General features: G+C 44.5%; 1 protein-coding gene across 4 annotated transcripts in view; it reads right to left on the bottom strand.

The window, feature by feature from the left end:
- The window catches only part of TTL (tubulin tyrosine ligase), a 37,274-nt gene extending 19,773 nt beyond the window's left edge, over positions 1-17,501 (bottom strand). For 2 of the 4 annotated variants that reach the window (XM_082357876.1, XM_082357877.1), the window contains exons 1-3: positions 17,089-17,498; positions 13,625-13,703; positions 7,372-7,604 (exon numbers count right to left, since the gene is read on the bottom strand). In XM_082357876.1, the coding sequence (XP_082214002.1) occupies positions 7,372-7,604; positions 13,625-13,703; positions 17,089-17,245 (469 nt within the window). In that variant the 5' untranslated portion in view covers positions 17,246-17,498. Of the gene's footprint in view, positions 1-7,371; positions 7,605-13,624; positions 13,704-14,968; positions 15,036-17,088 lie in introns of all 4 variants that reach the window. The other 2 variants (XM_082357878.1, XM_082357879.1) reach the window with 2 other exon arrangements.
- Positions 17,502-18,771: the final 1,270 nt, after the last annotated feature.

Here is an 18,771-nt window from a genome sequence, read left to right as displayed (position 1 = left end):
TCCTTGCCAACACATGTTGTATTCTGTCTTAACTATAGACATCCTAGTGGCTGTGAGGGAGGTGGTATGTTATTATGGTTTTGATTTGCATTTCTCTAATGACTTGTAATGTTGAGCATGATTTCACATGCTTATTGGCTATTTATGTCATTTGTTTGTTTTGAGAAATGTCTATTTAGATTCTTTGCTCATTTCTTAATGGGTTATTTGTCTTTATTACTGAGTTATAAGAGGTCTTTATACATTCTGGATACAGGTACCTTATAACATATGATTTGCAAATATCTTCTCCAATTCTGAACAGTTCCATTATTGCACAGAATCCTCATATTGCCCTTTCAAAGCCACAAGTACCTCCCCACACCCCACTCCCTGACCCCTGGTAGCCGCTAATCCATTTTCCATTTCTATAATTTTGTCATTTCAAAAATGTTACATAAATAGAATTATATGTGATCCTTGGAAGTTGTTTTCTTCACTGATACTCCCCTGGAAATTCATCCAAGGTGTTGTATTTATTAATGGTTCATTCTCTTTTATTACTGGGTAGTATTCTACGGGATCAATTCATCCCAGTTTGTTTCATCATTCACCTGTTGAAGGACAGTTGAGTTGTTCCCAGTTTGGGCTATTACAAATAAAGCTGCTGTGAACAATCATGTACAAGTTTTTTGGGAATATAAGTTTTCATTTCTCTGGACAAATGCCCACACGTGTGGAGTTGCTGGGTCATATAATTTCAGGTTTAGTTGTATAAGAACTTGCCAAACTGTTTTCCAGAGTGGCTCTACCAATTTAAATCCCCACTAGCACTGGAAGGGTGATCTAGTTTCTCCTGACCCTTGCCAGCATCTGCTGTTGTTACCATTTCCTATTTTAGCCATTTTAATGGGAGTGCAGTGATAGCTCACTGTGGTTTTAATCTGCATTTCCCTAATGGTTAATAATATTGAAAATCTTTTCATTTGCTTATTTCTCATCTGTAGAACCTTCTCAATGGAATGTGTTTTCATGTCTTTTGCCTGTTTTCTAATTGGATTCCCCCACCCCCTTTTTTAACTGTTGAGTTTTGAATATTGTTTGTATATTCTACATATGAGTCCTTTGTCAGATATAAGGTTTGGAAATATTTTCTCCCAGTCTGTAGCTTGTCTTTTCATCCTTGTGGCTGGGTCCTTTACAGAACAAAAGTTTTTCATTTTGATGAGGTTCAACTGATCAATTTTTACTATTATGGATTATACTTTCGGTATCAAGTCTAAGAATTCTTTGCCTAGCTTTATCTCTTATTTTTTTCTGAAAAATTATAACTTTATATTTTACATTTAAGCCCACAATCCATTTTGAGTTCGGTTTTGTATAAGGGGTGTGGTTTATGTTGAGGTTCAGTTTTTTGGTCTATGGCTATCCACCTGCTCCAGCACCATTTGTTGAAAAGTCTATCCTTCCTCTATTGAATTGCTTTTGCACCTCTGTCAAAAATCAGATGGTCATTAATGTGTGGGTACATCTCTGTCCCACTGATTCATATTTCTGTCCCCTCCATCAATACCACAGTGTGCTGATTATTGTAGCTCTACAATACAGTTTGGGATCAGGGACAGTGTTTCCTCCCACTTTTCTTCTTCAATATTGTGTAAGCTATTCTAGGGCCTGTGCCTTTCCATATGAATTTTGGTAGAAGCTTTATGTTTACACAAGAACCTTGCTGAGGTCTTGACACCAATCACCTCAAACCTATAGAGCAATCTGGGGTGAAGTGACATCTTTACTATGTTGAATCCTGCAATCCATGAACATGATATGTCTACCTGTTTATTTAGGTCCTCTTTGACCTCTTTCATAGTTGTTTTGTAATTTTGAGCAGATAGGCCCTGTACGCGTTTTGGCAAGTTTATACCTAAGCATCTCATTTTCTTTGGGGTGACTGTAACTGGTATTGTATTTTTAACCTTGGTTTCCACATGTTCATTTTTAGTATGAAATGAAAAAGACAGGAGATGAGTTCACCATGATTGAATCTGTCTTTGCCCATACGTAAAAGAAACTCATATGAAAAAATAAAAATAATTATGTTGGGAACTGGGTAAGACTACGGGTAACCTTTCCATTTCTCTTTAATGTTAGGTTTTCTTTAATGATAATACTTTTTAAAAGGAAATGAAATTGGGTCATTTGTAGAGATGTGGATGGACCTAGAGTCTGTCATACAGAGTGAAGTCAGAAAGAGAAAAACAAATATTGTATATTAACACATATATGTGGAATCTAGAAAAATGGTACAGATGAACCTATTTGCAGGGCAGGAATAGAAACGCACACGTAGAGAATGGACATGTGGACCCAGAGGGGAAGGGGACGGTGGAATGAATTGGGAGATTAGGGTTGATGTATACACACTACCATGCGTAAAATAGATAGTGGCAACCTGCTGTATAGCACAGGGAGCTCAGCTCGGTGCTCTGTGATGACCTAGATGGGTAGAATGGGGTAGGGGGGAGGAGGGAGGTCCAAGAAGGAGGGGATATATGTATACATATAGCTGATTTACTTCATTGTACAGCAGAAACTAATACAACACTGTAAAGCAATTATACTCCAATTAAAAAAAAAGTTATAGGGCTTCCCTGGTGACGCAGTGGTTGAGAATCTGCCTGCCAATGCAGGGGACAGGGGTTCGAGCCCTGGTCTGGGAAGATCCCACATGCCGCGGAGCAACTAAGCCCGTGCACCACAACTACTGAGCCTGCACTCTAGAGCCCGCGAGCCACAATTGCTGAGCCCACACGCCTAGAGCCCGTGCTCTGCAACGGGAGAAGGAACTACAATGAGAAACCCGCGCACCGCAACGAAGAGTAGCCCCCACTCGCTGCAACTAGAGAAAGCCCGCACGCAGCAATGAAGACCCAACGCAGCCAAAAATAATAAATAAAATAAATAAATTTATTTTAAAAAAGTACCTGTCTCCTTACTTTCTTCCCATTATTTTTCCATCTACTAGCATTAGAGATATTAATTTTCAATAAGAAATAGTCCGTAAGGAAATTTCATAAAGAAAATATGGTTGGAGCATACAAGATGGGATGTGGCCAGATTGCAGAGAGCAAGGCATAAATAGGTGACAGAGGTAGAAATGCAATTGATTTTTGTGTGTTGATCTCATATCCTGTGACCTTGTTGGACTCACTTTTTAGTTCTAGGAACTCCCACCTACACTTTTTTTTTTTTTTAATATTTATTTATTTATTTGGCTGTGTCAGGTCTTAGTTGCGGCATGCGGGATCTTCATTGAGGCGCGCAGGATCTTTTAGTTGCAGCATGCAGGATCTTTGGTTGCGTAATGCGGACTCTTAGTTGCAGCATGCAGGATCTAGTTCCCTGAACAGGGATCAAACCGGAGCCCCCTGCATTGGGAGCGTGGAGTCTTAGCCACTGGACCACCAGGGAAGTCACCCCCCCTACACTTTAGATTTACAGCCCATCTCTACTTGGGTCTCATGCTTTCAGTAAAAATTATTTTTTTTCCAATATATTTTTATTTGAAGTATAGTTGATTTACAATGTTGTGTTAATTTCTGCCGTACAGCAAATTAATTTAATGATTCATCTTTCCTAAAAGCCAACCCCCTTTTCAACTACCCCATTTCTATCACTCCCTCCACCACCTGGTTAGCCTCTTAAACAAGAAACAGCAAATCAGCTTGGGAAACATCCTTTCCTCTCTTTTTGGATGAACATAATTCATTCTGCTTCATTTCCCTTAAGAACCGCACTCAGATTTCCTGGTTCCTCTTTATTCGCACTTGCCAGTTCTTCAGTACAGACTTTAGTCTCTCCTCCTCCACAGCACCTTGCATACTCTTTTTAGAATAATCATCCTAAAACACCATTTTCCTACTAATGCCCTGAAACTACCCATCATCTTATTTCCTAACATAATTCTTTTCATTTTTTCATATGACCTTCTTTTATGTAATATGGCAAAGACAGGTTCAATCACAGCAAACTCACCTCATTCTTTTTTCACTTCATACAGTCAGTATTTTCACTGTATCTGCATTAACTTCCCAATGTTAGTGGCCAAAGAAATATCCCATTGTGTGGATGTAAAAAATGACACGTTTACTGACTGCTGGACAATGGGGTTGTTCCTAAATACAATTTTGCTATTACAGGTAACACAATGGTAAATGTCTTTGCTGTAGATCACCCTTGTTACTTTTTAACTGTCTCCCTGGAGTAAATTTTCAGGAATGAGATGAGTGAGCCGAAAGCAAAGGAACTCTTTCTGACTCTTGCTCTGTGTGATCCTATTGCTGCTTCAAAGGGCTGTGTATCACCACTGGGAGGGAGCAGTTCACAACAAACTCAGCAACACAACCACTGAAGGGTTTTGTTTTCTTATTTTGTAGATGTAAAATGATACGTAAAATCCACATTTATTTTGTAAGTTTTGTATACCAGTGTAGCATGTTTCCATGTGTTTGTTAACTGTGTTTCTTACATCGTTTGTTTCTATCCTCACTAACTAAACCTGGAGGATATTTGTTTATATCCTCACTAAGTTATGAAGTTGGGGTTCTTCTAGGAGCTTCAAGGTCACAGTCACAATGGTTTTTTTGGTTCTTTGTTCCCATCTCAATATTTAGCTATCTGGAAATAAACGCATCATTAGCCTTCTTTCTGACTAGACTATGGGTCCCTGAGGGCAAGAGAACCATGTCCGTCTCATTTATCTCTTTATCTCCCTCCAAACGTTCATTACTTCTCTTATTCATTCATCCATCCATTCATCCATTCACTCAATACATATATTGAACCTCTGCTGCATGCCAGGTGCTGTCCTGGCCCCAGAGACAGTGCTGAGTACAGATGTGACATGGTCTGATTGTGCTCTAACAGGATCTCTGTCTGCTGTATTTTGTGTAGACTCTGGAGAATGGCCAAGAACAGGAGAACAGGGAGCAATGCTCCAGGTGACAGGTGAAGGTGACTCAGATCCCAGACGGGGGGTGGAGGAGGTGGTGAACAGTGGCTTGATCTGGATATAGTGTGAAGTTAAGCCAACTACACCCAGCATGTAGTAGGCACTAAGTATTTGTTTAACAAGAATAAAAGTCATTCATGCAGCCTATTGGTTTCATTTTGTAATTCCCAAACAAAACAAATCCACACCACTTATCTCCTCAACTCCTAAAGCAAAATGTCTTCTTTGTTTGGCATTTTATTCTCTCTTTACCTTCCTCTGCTGCTGAGCATTACTCCATATCTTGTGTTGGTGAGGGTCCAGGGACCACCTAGGTGGGATCACCGCCACAACTTCACAGATCCTTCTACCCAGGGCCCTGCCTCACTCATGCTTCTCGCGCCAGTCAAGTCCATGACACAAGGACACATGATAGCCTCATAACGGCCATCCTGATTCCAGCCCCGATCCAAAGGAGGAATCTGGAATACTGTGGATGACTATTTCCTCTTTCAATTCCCCCACTTACTATTAGAACAAAGCTAGGGGACTCTCCTGGAGAAGAAGTCCCAGGAGGGGAGGGAGGAGTAGGTGAGGTACCTGGCTTGTGGCAAGAGTCCAACTCTCCCACTTTCAGGAGATTCCAGGTGATGCCCTCCAGTCTCATGGTTGGTGGAAAAGAAGGTGAGGTCCACTGGACCAGGGACAGAAATGAGTACCAATGGCCAGATGGTCTTCCAAGGCAATAAAAGAAGAAGTAAGTTCAAAATGGAGTGGTTTTTAAGAGAGCATATGATGGTAGTTATAGAGAGGGACTGTGTCCATGTGATCATTACATTGGCAGCTGCCTACATTTTAAGCCTGAGTTAGTATGACGTACCTTATGCCTTCCCCGCATTCACTCAACACACATTTATTAAGTGCCTATGGGGAGGGTACAGAGATGAACAAGACAGAAAGTCTGTGTTTATATGGAGTGTGCAGGATTATGGGGGAGGTGAACAGATAAACTAATATGTAATAGAGTGCTGGGAAGAGGTTAGTGCAAGGATGGAAAATAAAGCAGGGAAAAGGATAGAAAGCAATGGGCACAGAGGTTATTTTAGATCAGAAAAGCCTCTCTAAAAAAAAAAGAAAAGCCTCTCTGACAAGGCAACATCTGAGCTGAGAAATGAAAAATAGTCCATGAAAGCTCATTCCAGGTACAGAGATGAATTTAGAGTATTTCAGGGATGCTAGGCAGGTGTTATGGCTACAGTACAGGGAGCAAGGCCAAGAATAAGAGATGAGATCAGAGATACAGGCAAATATCAAGTGATGGAGACTTCCCAACAGGACTCGAGTTTATTCTAGTTGCCTTGGGAAGCCAGCTGGTGAGTCTTGAGCGGGGAGTAACATGATCACTTTTCTGTTTTTAAAACATCACTCTGTCCAAGAGCAGGAGAGCTGCTGTGAGCAGGTGCTGCACTTACACAGAACAGAGAGAAAAGGAGCTTTGATTTAAGTGAGAGCAGTGGAAACGGCAAGAAAAAGTCCACTGCAGACTTTATTTTGAAGGTACAGTTAGCAAGACCTACTGATGCATTAGGTATAGATTGTAAAGCAAAGAGCAGCCAAAGACGACTCCTAGGTTTGGGGATTCAGAGGCTGGGTGAAAAGTGGAATCATATACTCCACGGGAAGGTGGAAAGAGGAGCAGGCTGGAGTGGGTGAAGCTGGGAAGGAAATAAAGAGTTCTAGGGCTTCCCTGGTGGCGCAGTGGTTGAGAATCCACCTGCCAATGCAGGAGACACGGGTTTGAGCCCTGGTCTGGGAAGATCCCACAGGCCGCGGAGCAACTGGGCCCGTGTGCCACAACTACTGAGCCTGCACGTCTGGAGCCTGTGCTCCGCAACAACAGAGGCCGCGATAGTGAGAGGCCCGCGCACCGCGATGAAGGGTGGCCCTCGCTTGCCGCAACTGGAGAGAGCCCTCGCACAGAAACGAAGACCCAACACAGCCAGAAAAAATTAATTAATTAATTAATTAAAAAAAAAAAAAAAGAGTTCTATATCAGACACGTGAAGTTGAAAATGCCTGCTGTTGCATGTGGAGCTTAAAGGGAAAGACCTCAGCTCGAGTTTATTCTATTTTTTTAGAATAAATAGAGATACTTCTATTTTTTTATTTTATTTTACTTTATTTCACTTTTTTATTTTATTTTATTTTATTCTATTTTAGTTGATCTGGAGATACACGTTTCTAAGTCACCAGCACACAGATATTTTAAACTATGTAATGAAACGAGGTCTCTACCCTGGAGGATTCAGATTAGAATAGCCACTCGTCTAAAGACATCGTTTGACTCTAACAAAACACAATGGGAACCTACGGGGAAGGGAGAAGGGGCAGCAGTGCAGACTCACCTTTGGCTCCAGCTGATGACTTTGCAATCCAAACGTTGCCCTCTCCATCTTCTTTCTTTCTATTATAAGAAGCCAGGAAAAATTCTCTCTCATCTGTCCTTGAGCTATGGATTGGCGGGTGGATTCCATTCTGAGCTGGAGCAACTGGGGTCTTGAGGTTGGTTGGATAAATCACATAGGACTCAGGGAACCATATGCAGGACTCAGCCAGTTCTGGGCTGGTCTTGATGAGCCTGGCAGAGGACAGAGGGTCAGTCTCTCTTCTGAGTACCCTCTGTCCCTCTATTCAGAACAGCCAGTGCTTTGCCCCAGAGCTCTGGAAGGAAGCAGGGCACGACCAGGGCTAGGTCTCCTTCTTATCCCACTCACAGGGCAGACCTCCAAGGTACCACGGGGCAGCTCACAGCTGTTACACACAACCTTATAGACATGCTCCAGTGAATTCAAAAGGGGCTTAATGTCCAAAACTTTAGCTCCTTTTAAAATGCATCTTTAGGGAAACTTAACTTGAAGTAATCCTGAACCAACATCTTTTCACCAAACATGCTGTAGCTGAGCTAGACCCACCCTAAAAAAACAAAGTGGAGAACTGAGGAAACTACTTGGATTACTAGCAAAAATACCACCTTGGCCCAACTCTGGAGAGAAGAGGCTAATACTCAGGAATCTGAATTATCTAAAGACATTTTCGTTCTTCATTTCTTGCTTTCAGCTCAGCCTGGCTTCAGTGACAGAATAAAGGAAGAATCTTTCTAATGGAACCTGGGACTCCAGTGGTCATAACTAAACACACCTCCTGCCCCCCCACCTCAAAAAAAACCCCATAATATAATGGAAAATAAAGAAAGGCCCTGGGCAGGCACTTAATAAACACAAAGGCTTCACACTGTATCTCCTCTCCAATCAGACCCCTGGGGGGAGGCTCTAGCATCACATTTCACAGATGAGGCACTAGGTCACAGAGAAGTGAATTTCCCAAGATCACAAAGGTAGTTAAGAAACAAGCAGGATGCAAGCCCTGAATCACTCCCATGTCCTAACTCTAAACCTATCCTTGGGAATTCCCTGGTGGCCCAGTGGTTAGGACTCCTTGCTCTCACTGCCGAGGGCCCAGGTTCAGTCCCTGGTTGGGGAACTAAGACCCCTCAAACCGCGAGGTGCAGCCAAAAAAAAAAAAAAAAGAAAGAAAAAAACCTACCCTTGCTCCCCAGGAATCAGAGGAGGGAGAAACCTGCCCAAAGACATTCACAGGCCTCCCCTGAGCTGCACTCCCTCTTCTATCTAGAACAGAACTGTTAAAGCCTGGGTTATGATTCATCAGCAAAACCCAGCCTATGAGCCAACGGCAGAAATAATGAAAAGAAACTTTAAACTGAGATTTTAAATAAAGCTATTTTTAAGTTAGAGGCAATGGAATTTAACTTAAAGAACTCAAAGGAACAAAAAATCAATACATTTCTAACTCACTGACCATTCAGCTCTACCTGCATTGTCCAATACGGCGGCCACTAGCCACGTGGAGCTTCCAAGTGCTTCCGAGCACTTGAAAAGTGGCCAATGCAACTCGGGAACTGAATTTTCCATTTTGTTTAGTTTTAATTTAAAAGCTGAAGCATTGTAAAATATGTTTCCACCAAGCACAACATTACTGTTTCGGTAGATGACGTTTCACTTTAACCACCACGTGACCTCAGATGTTGTTGTTAGAGGGTGGCGTGCATGTCAGGCGTGTGTGCTGCTTCTGGTATTAGACATAAATGCATCACTGTTCTACTGGGGGACAACAGATGGATTCAGCTCATGTGAATTTTTTTCCAGGCACTGATGAAACATCATAATGTGTTTATTATGCACCCAGCCAAGTTACAGTAATAGCTAGGTAAATCATAATTGGTAAATAACGTATAATTAGTCTTCTAGTTAAAAAAATGAGTATGGACAAACTTTTAAGTTTAAAACAAAGGCATTCTACTGACACGGAATTGAGTGGGGATGCAGAAGCTAGAACTATGACCAGACAATAAAGAAAAAAATAAGCACTAGAAGAAGACGTGTCACAAATTTCCTAACAAATGGCAATTACAATTTGCTGTGGCAGGAAAAATGAAGTTTGTTGTATAAGGAGACATTTTCAGCAAATACATAATGAATTTGATAAGTGTTTTCCTCTCAATAGCCTAAAGAGAAGCAATGGAATTAGTGGCTGAAATCAGAATTAAAAACTCAACAAAAAAACTTTAAACATACTTTTCTTAGGATCTGAGCTTGTAACTTTGGTCAGCTATAAAGTGGCTTGGATTCTTACACACATACGCAAAAGGAACATCCTTTTAGATGGAAATGTGGTAATAGAAATTATTTTGAGGAAAAGACTAAAAAGATATTTTATAAACAGTGAACAATCTTTAGTTAAGCCATCAATAATTGCCCATAGAGTACAAAGCATTTCTAACAATATTAAAAGATTGATTCAAAATTGGAAAATTTTGAAATATTTTTCCTTAGCTTTAGATGAGTTGGGTGACATAAGAGATGCTGCCCAATTAATACTTCGTATGTTTTGCCTCAAAAGATTTCCAAATACATGAAAAAAATATTGTCAAACTGCAGCCTAAAATATAAACTCGTGGTGAAGATATTTTCTCATCTTTTGCATTTGTCCAAGAAGAATTTCATCTACATGTGAAAAGTCAGCTTCTATCATGACAGACATTATTACTTCAGCTAGGTTGGGTTAAAATCTGGATTTACTGGGATTTTAATAGACTGACATTTGCTTTGTTGCTTTATTTTGTTGTACCATACGTATTGGAAACATTTGCTTCATTGCATGATACATATTGAAAACATTTGCACTCAGTATGGATACAGTTGTTACAATGGTTCAGTATATGCTTGCAAATGCTACAATGGTTCGCAGGTATAGAACCATGAAAGAAACACAAGATGATGAATTTAATGATCCTGTGTTCTTTGCCAATGCTCACTGACTGAGAGATGCAAGAGTCTTACAAGGTTTCCCTGTACTGTAAACTCCAATTCACATTTTCTTAAAATAAGAGGAATGCTTGTCAAACCGTTCTTTTCATGCAACTATTACTTCATTCAATAATCAAAGATAAAAAATGCAGTGTGGTTTACATTTTTTCACCTATAACCACGCTGCATATGAACAAGCTAAATTTAAAGCTCCAAGGAAGTTGGAAAAAAAGATCTTACTTATGATGTAGCCCAACAGGTGTGAGAATTTATGTTCCAACTTCATAATATAAGTCAATAATAACGATTTTACATAGTTTTATGACTCAGTATGCATAAGATTTTCCTTGTAATAGACAGCATTATGCAAACTGGCTGCAAAAACTAAAGAAAAATTTGAAGAACACTTTGTTGATAATGACAAATTTAGAGTTTCTTTTCAATTTATTCAATACCTCCTCTGAATTCAATATTAATAATACTGAGTTGACACATGAGTTGGTGAATTTACTTAACTTGGACATAGTTTTAAAAATGATATGCTTTTGCTTCAAAGTCAAATCAATTCTTCTAATGTTATGAACCTGCTTTGTCAATGTACATGTGAATATTAAAGGAAAATTATATTTTGGTATTTAATACAGTTATTGAAAAACTTTTAGGTACGTCAGAATGACTTGGGTATGTAAATCTACCTTTTCAACCATACATTTTTATGAAATCTAAATATAGGACTTCTAATGAAAATTTAATATCTGAGCTTAGTTGTGCTATAAATGTAAAATATACACACCAGATTTTGAAGACTCAGAAAAAGAAAAAGAATATATCTCATTAGTTGTTTTTAATATTAATTACATGACATTTTGGATTTATTTGGTTAAATAAAATATATTATTAAAATAAATTGCACCGGTTTCTTTGTACTCATTTTAATGGGGCTACTAAGCAATTTAAAATGACACATGTGGCCAGCATTCTATTTCTGCTGGCCAGCGCTGGTCTGTAGAATGCCCTTCATCTGAAGCCCTCATTTCCTGTACAGAACTTAGTCCGGTTTCTACCGGAAGTCTCTAGCATTTGTTCCCTTTCCAAAAAAGGCCCATTTGGGAAGCAGCCCCAAATGGAGGTTTAGTCACATCTCACATGAGATGTGAAAAACGCTCACAAGAGGAAAAGAAAGCTCCAACCAGGGCCAGGAGGACAACCCTTGAGCGCCCTGAGACTATGGCCATGGGGCCCTGATGAATTTCTAAAGCTCCCCGAAGTGACAGGCGCTTGCTGTACAGGGTCCAGCATGGAACCCCATCAAGGCCCTGAGAAGCCTCGAGGGATGCCCAGGCACACTGCCCACGGGGCCCATTTGCACAGGTGAGAGCCGTCCTGGCTCAACACTAACTGCTGCGGCCATGCGCAACCTGGCTGTCTTCTCTGACTGCCACCTGAGATGACATTTTTAACTTTCTGGAGCTCTTTTGAGCCATACGAACTATGGGAGAGAGATAAAATGACAAAGGTGATCATCCCCTCCTGGAATTACTACAGTCCCTTGCAGGACACCTGAGAGAACGAAGGAAGCTTATAGAATGATGACAACCCCTAGTCTGCATAAGTCATGTCGTCATTTATCAGGTGCCATGACAGACCACGCCGTGTGCTGCGGAACGGCAAAAAGCAGGTGTGATCACCTCCGTCCCCACAGATTCTGAGTGGCACCGTCCAAGGTCACAGAGGTCCAGATACCTATTCAGACCTGCTCATGACTCCAGCTCTGTACTCTCTTCACCCTATTATAGCTGCCAAGTATGCAAATATAGAGAACATTACTTTTTACAGCACCTTCCGCTTTCTACTTCAAAAACAGAATTCAACCTCTATCTTTAGGAAAAAAAATCATCATAGAATAAAGAATGAGTAAGCGTTTTATAAAAAGTTCTAAATGGACAATCTGGATAAATAATTGTGTACTACTTCTAGTTCTGCTGAAACAACTGTTTGCACTCTAAATGTGTAAATATGTAAGAAGACTTCAGAAAGCCTCGTTCTCCTTCAGGAGTAGCTGGTAAATCATGAAAATCCATCACAGGAAGAAGTGGATACATAAGTTAGTGGGGGCAGACAGTCTGAACAAAAAGGTGGAAATATTCCTATCAGCACTCAACCTAGTAAACAGCTAGAGCCCGGAAAGCTGTGTGACCGGGGAAAAGAGCATTTGCTTTGGGTCAAGTCTTCTAGTGTCTTCTTACCTAAATGATTCGTTTGGCTACACACACGTGTTCACCAGCCACTGTGGAGGGAATACTGGAGACCTGATTTTAGGGGCCACACCCACCTTTCATTTATACAGCGTGAACTCTGACACGCGCATTATTCCGAGCCTTTATGTAAAGTAACTCAACTAATCCTCACAACAACCCTGAGGTAGTTGCTATTATTTTCCTCGTTTCACAGCAAAGGAAACTAAGGCGCAGCGTCAAACGCTCACTCTGTGTCACTGTGTTACACGCTTTACATGCATCAGAGCCTCTTTATGAGGGATGCACCGAGGCTTAGAGGGATCAGAAAATGTGCCCAAGCTGCTAAGAGCTGAAATTAAAACCCAAGCTGCTGATCCTAGATCTTAATCACTGTATAAGGCTGCTTCCTTCCACCTTATGACACGGTTCTTTTGGCACCTGGCTGTAAGTCCACTGCTCAGAGATGGGTGGTGCAGTAGACACCGGTATATCCTGCCCAGGTGTCCCTTCTGAGGGACCCCTGGCTGCTGAGCTTTGGCTGCCAAGGGCTTAGGCGCGCCTCTTCTCCAGGGACCAGCCCGTGCCTAGAAGCGCCGGGGAAGCTGTGTCCCGCCCGCAGCCGGTGGCTGAGCGACGCCAGAGAACATCGAGGGGCTGTTCACTGCCAAGCTTCATGGAGTCAGGCTGAGGCGAGACTTGAGCTGAACCCACCTCCTCGCTTCGCGTCTTCCCCAGGTGCCCTGCCCTTGGTTCTGAGCGCATTTCTCCTGCAAGCCCTCCCCTTATAAATCACTTGCGCCAGAAGCCCTGTCTCAGGCTCTGCTTCTAGGGAGACTCAACTTAAGGGACAGACAGGCTTCACCAGGCACGTACAGCCAAGTTTGGACTGTGACGAAATGCTGATCTCTGTTGGCTTTTTAAATAAAAGTGTTTTCTCCCTTTAAAGACGATCTCACACTTTTGCTTAAGTGCTTCAGGATGAAAGCTCAAAAGGTTCAGGTGAAAAATGGAAAACACGGGTCTTAAAGAACACTTACTTCACTAAAGAAGCTTTGCGACACAGTTTGTCAGCTCCCCTGTAGTAATTCACCAACTGCATCAGGCCAGGCTCATGACCTGTGAAGGGAAGAAGAGGCTCAGAAGGGAAACAGACAATTTCTCAAGTGGGAAATGACAACGTCAGCACCAGCGCGCAGGAGGGAGAGCAGGGTCGTGCTTAGCTCGTCTTTCTCCCCTTTCAGGACTGGGTGTTGGAAAGGGAGCGATTCAGTTGCCCGGCCCCTCTACGCCCCTTTGCTCAGCGTCTCACTGGCAATTCTCACCCTCCCCAGACTGGCTATTATGATACCGCCATCGTAGGTCTGCCAAAGACCACTGCTGCCTCTGTTTTTTCTTCTTTGGGTAGGAGAGTATTTTCTATTTCGCCTCTCCTGGATCCCCATTGCACCGCACACTTGGCTTAACACATATGGATTTAGTCACTTCTGTACAGTAAGGACTTAAACAGTCAGGCTTTTGATGTTGCTACCCTTGCTTTCTACAGTCATCAGGGAAGGCCGTAGAACTACGATCCTGCTGTTCTCAAGCATGTCTCCCTGTGCAAGCTTCTAGGAGGGCCCCTAGAAGCTGAGGGGAGGTAGTGGAGAGGCCGTGTCCGTAAATTCAGAAGCCCTGAGGATGTTCTGCGCGTCCTCTCACAGGGAAACCCATTTTCAATAGATTGTACTGCATGCCCCCTCCTCTTTAAAATTAGGGCAAAAGGATACAAATAAAAACAAAAGCCTCAATTTAAAAAAAATTTTATTATAGTATAGTTGACTTACAATACTGTGTTAGTTTCAGACGTACAGCAAAGTGATTCAGTTATACATACATATATTTCAGATTCTTTTCCATTATAGGTTACCACAAGATATTGAATATAGTTCCCTGTGCTATACAGTAAATTCTTTTTGTTTATTTTTTATGTAGTAGTGTGCATCTGTTAGTCTCATACTCCTAATTTATCCCTCCCCCCCTCCCCTTTGGTAACCATAAGTTTGTCTTCTATGTGTGTGTCTGTTTCTGTTTTGTAAATAAATTAATTTGTACTATTTTTTAGATTCAACATATAAGTGATATCATATATTTATCTTTCTCTGTCTGACTTACTTCACTATGATAATCTCTATAAAAGCCTCAATTTACGTTTAACATCTTAAGAAAATGCAGTTTTCAGCAACACAAAAATAGAACCCAACAATGGGAGCTTGAACTGAAGATGCCAGAGGTAAGACTAATTCATCTGAGAACAGCATACAATCAAATAAAAAGTTTCAGGCGCTAACTAGCTCTCACCATCTCCCTGGACAGACGGACTGGTTCACACCTGAACTACCCACCTTCACATCACCAAGGCAGCAGCATTCCTTGGCCTTTATCCGCTGGGCCATCTCCTTGGGTTTCGAACTGTGTGAAAGGTAAATATCCTTAACAATGAAGGCATATTATAACCATCTGGTTGTGGGATGCTGGTTTTTTTGTTTTGTTTTTCTTTTTGTTTTCTTTTTCTTTTTTTTTTTTTTTTTAAGATGCTAACCTTTTAAAAAATGTTTATTTTATTGAAGTATGGGGGGTTTTTTTGGCTGACATTCTTTTTAGAATTTTTCTTTTTTTTAATTTTATATTTGACTATAGTTGAGTTACACTGTTGTGTTAGTTTCTGGTATACAGCAAAGTGATCCAGTTATACATATGCAATAGTTTGCATCCGCTAATCCCAAACTCCCAATCAGATGCTGTTTTCTTTCCCATAAAAACCAAATGTTTCCTGAGCAGCTGCTGACTTCATGGTACCTGTTTAGGATTTGGACCTTCTAGGATTCTGCTCCTAACCCTAATCCTACACCCTAGTCCTGAGCCCCACAGCAATGCCGATCACCCCTGCAAAGAGCCATTTTTGTCAGTTTTTAATTTTAGGATTCCACCTAAGCTCTTTCAGCCAGGCACTGACCAGTCCAAAGAGGAAAGTCAGCAGGCAGGGAAGCAGACAGAGCAAGGAGGAAATAAACGCTCTCAACTATAAGCAGGTTTTCTTCTTTCAGGGAAGGTGTTCTTCTCGCTGAGGGCTTCCTGGGGAGACAGTTTAACAAAAGGGACTCAATCTCCAGGCACATTCCCTATATTCGAAGACTTCTGGGGGTTGGAATCAGCCCTTCCATGGAGTCCCCAATATACATCATAAATTTGTATAACAATAAAAAGTTGTCCATGGTCTCATTTCAAAGAAAAAATATCAGGAAGGCTAGGCTGAAACCCCCTTCATTCCTCAAATCATTACAATTCTACAGGCTCCCACCCAACTGTGCTCTATCAGCTCACCAAGGGCTAGTCAGTTCCAAATGGCTATTTTCAGTATTTGCCTATTCAACCTCTCCAACCCGCTGACCACACCTATTTCTAAAAACTGTCTCCTCTCCTGGACGTAGAACGCTGTTCTCTCTGGGATGCCCTCCAAGGCAGAGATGACTTTTCCTCGTTATTTTCTCCCCTTCTATCTTTGGCAGTACGATGGGGTGCCCACCCCAGGGGAATTTTGGCAGGGCACACGGCGACCCCGAGTGAGGCTGCAATTCCGGATGACTGTGCAGGGAGGAGAGGCCGTGAGACTATGTGCAGGTCAGTGGGATGTAAATGGCAGTGATCCGCACAACTTCTGGATTACGTCATCTAAAAAGGAGCCGTTGGTCCTCTCCTTCCCCCTGCCTCTTCCTACAGGGGAAGATGTAGACATGGGGGTGCCAGCTTCAACCGTGTGAATGAAGGGAACTCCCTCGGAGAGAGTAGGGCAGAGAAACCTGGGTCACGTAAAATCTGCATTCAATGCGCAACTGTGAAAACGTGTTCTTTGGTGAAACTAAGGGAAGGTCTAAAATCAGACACCCTTCCGCCCTTCCCCGGGCTGGGCTCACTGCTGAAGCTCCTGTTTTCGGAATCCAGAGGTCTTTTCCAAATCCCCTGACGCTTTATCTGAGCCTTCGGGGAGCTGAATCCTCAGGGTTTTCAACACACACAAGCTCCCCTCCCGAGCCAACACAGGCAGGGCGGAATCCCCGGTGGAGGAAATTTGCAAGATGACTCCAGCCTGATGTCAGCCGCCGGCTCCGCGGAGCCTCGCCCCGCCCGGCGATCTGCCCAGCCGACCTGCCCGATTTGGAGGCGTCGGGACCGGGGAATCCGGGGAACGCGCGGCATGGGCTCCCCGCTCCCGAGGCCGACGCCCCCGGGGCTGCAGGGCCGGGTCATTGTCAGGAGGCGGCCGCCGTCCCGGGGGCCCGCACCGCCACTCCCGCCCCGAATTCGATTTGGGACCCGAGAAGGCATGAAAAACAACGGGCTTGGCCCTTTAGGGATGCATTTCCTTATCCGCCCGAGGAACGACAGAGGGGAAGGTTTCTGACCTTAAGACAAAAGCGCTCGTTCTACCGGGAGGAGCGGGAGGGCGCGAAACGGGGAAGCTCACCCAGTCTCCCGAAGGGCAGCCGGTTCCTTTCTCCCAGCATCAGGTTGAACCTGGGGTTGTCCCGCCGCAGCCTCTTCCAGTGGCCGGTGGCGAGCAGCAGCCGGGAGACCTCGGCGTAGACGCTGCTGTTCTCGTCGCGTACCACGAAGGTGTACATGGCGAAGGGCCGCGCGACCGGGCCGCCCCGGCAGCCGCCACAGGAACCAGCCAGCCAGGCGGCGGCTCAGCGTAGGACCCGCCCGAGCGCCAGCCGGGATCCGGCCCCGCCGACCCCGCCGACCCCGCCCCGCACGCTCCGGCCGCGCCGCTGCGCCCGGCCACCGCGCAGCTAGGCTTCCCCTGGCGGCCCGCGCCCGGGTGCCCGCGCGTCGGCCCGAGCGGCGAGCGCAGCCCGGACGCCGCGCCCACCGCCGGCGCAGCCCCGCCTCCGGCCCGTGATTCCGCGCGGCCAGCCCGGCGGCGGGCGGGCGGGCGGGCGGGGGGAGCCTGTGCGCCTGGGGCGCGCCCCGCACCCTCGCTGAGCCGGCTGCCGGCGGCGGAGGGTGCGGGGGCTGGAGGAGGGGGGCGCGGCTTGAGCCGCAGCCTCGGGAGCCGGTCCCCAGGGGGACCGGAGAGTGGGGCAGTCCTCCCGAGCCCAGGGTCACTGCCGGGGGCGGAGGGGGGCGGCGGTGCCAGCGGAAGATCCCTTTCTAGGGGGCTTGCTCCGGTAGCTTCCCACCTACTATTTCAAAGGGACGTTTTATGGATAAAAACAAAAAGTTATACGGCCCCATCCTGTGTCCAAGATGCGCTTCTTTGACTTTCCTGCTTAAAGACGGCGGAGAACCAGAAGCGTTCCGGTGGCTGTTGGTTTCCCTTTGGGTCGAATGCTCCTTTCACCTGCTGAGACCTCCTGCGTGGCACACAGCCAGGGGGTGACTTCGGATTCCGCCGGGCACTCGCATACAGGCCCTGGGGCGCCCTGGACTCCCCCCTGCGGTTTACCGGCGTTGGGTCACTCGCTTTCTCTTCTCCGGAGCGATTTCCCCTTCCGAGTGTGTGCGTGGCGGGGTTCTTCGAAGTCCCTTCGGTCCTGATCTCACTCTGACTTCCTTTTAGGAAACGATTTTTGGTGCATTTGAGGGCCAGCGAAAGGACTCTATCAGATTTCCCGTAAACTTCCTACACTTACTTCCCCGTAAGATAGCCACATCAGCCACGCGGCTCACATCTTTTACTCTTCTTTAGAGAAAGAACATCCTGGGACGTCTCCCCGTCCTGCTCTCCCTGTGCTCACGGTGTCTAATTAGCATATCGTAAAAGCGCTCTCCTCTCCCCCATTTTGCCCACATTCCCAGCGGCGAATACTCGCCTATTCTACGCCCAAGCCTGCAGCTCGGCCACCACCTGGAGGCATTCACTGTGGGTGGGAAGCTCGCTCAGAGGAGGAATGGGGCAGACTCAGGAGTGCCGGGTTGGTTACATTTCCTCACCCCCCCAAGCCCGCCCCCAGCAGTCAGACATCCAGGAGGAATGAGAGTTGGTAGATAGTCCCCCGGCTTCCTCACCCCTCCAGTGAACGAACCGGCGGGGAGGCATATATCCTGCACTCTACTTCGAGGTCATCTGCAGAAGCGTTCCAGTTGTCCACAGCTTGTAACCTGCTCATTCACGCACCTTCTCTTGTTGGAGTCCTTCCTTTTC

This window comes from Balaenoptera borealis, assembly GCF_965194805.1.
Source record: "Balaenoptera borealis genome assembly, chromosome: 15".
In the NCBI taxonomy this organism is placed as follows: domain Eukaryota; kingdom Metazoa; phylum Chordata; class Mammalia; order Artiodactyla; family Balaenopteridae; genus Balaenoptera; species Balaenoptera borealis.
The sequence above is the reverse complement of the archived record's forward strand: the minus strand, read 5'-3'. Positions and strand labels throughout refer to the sequence as shown.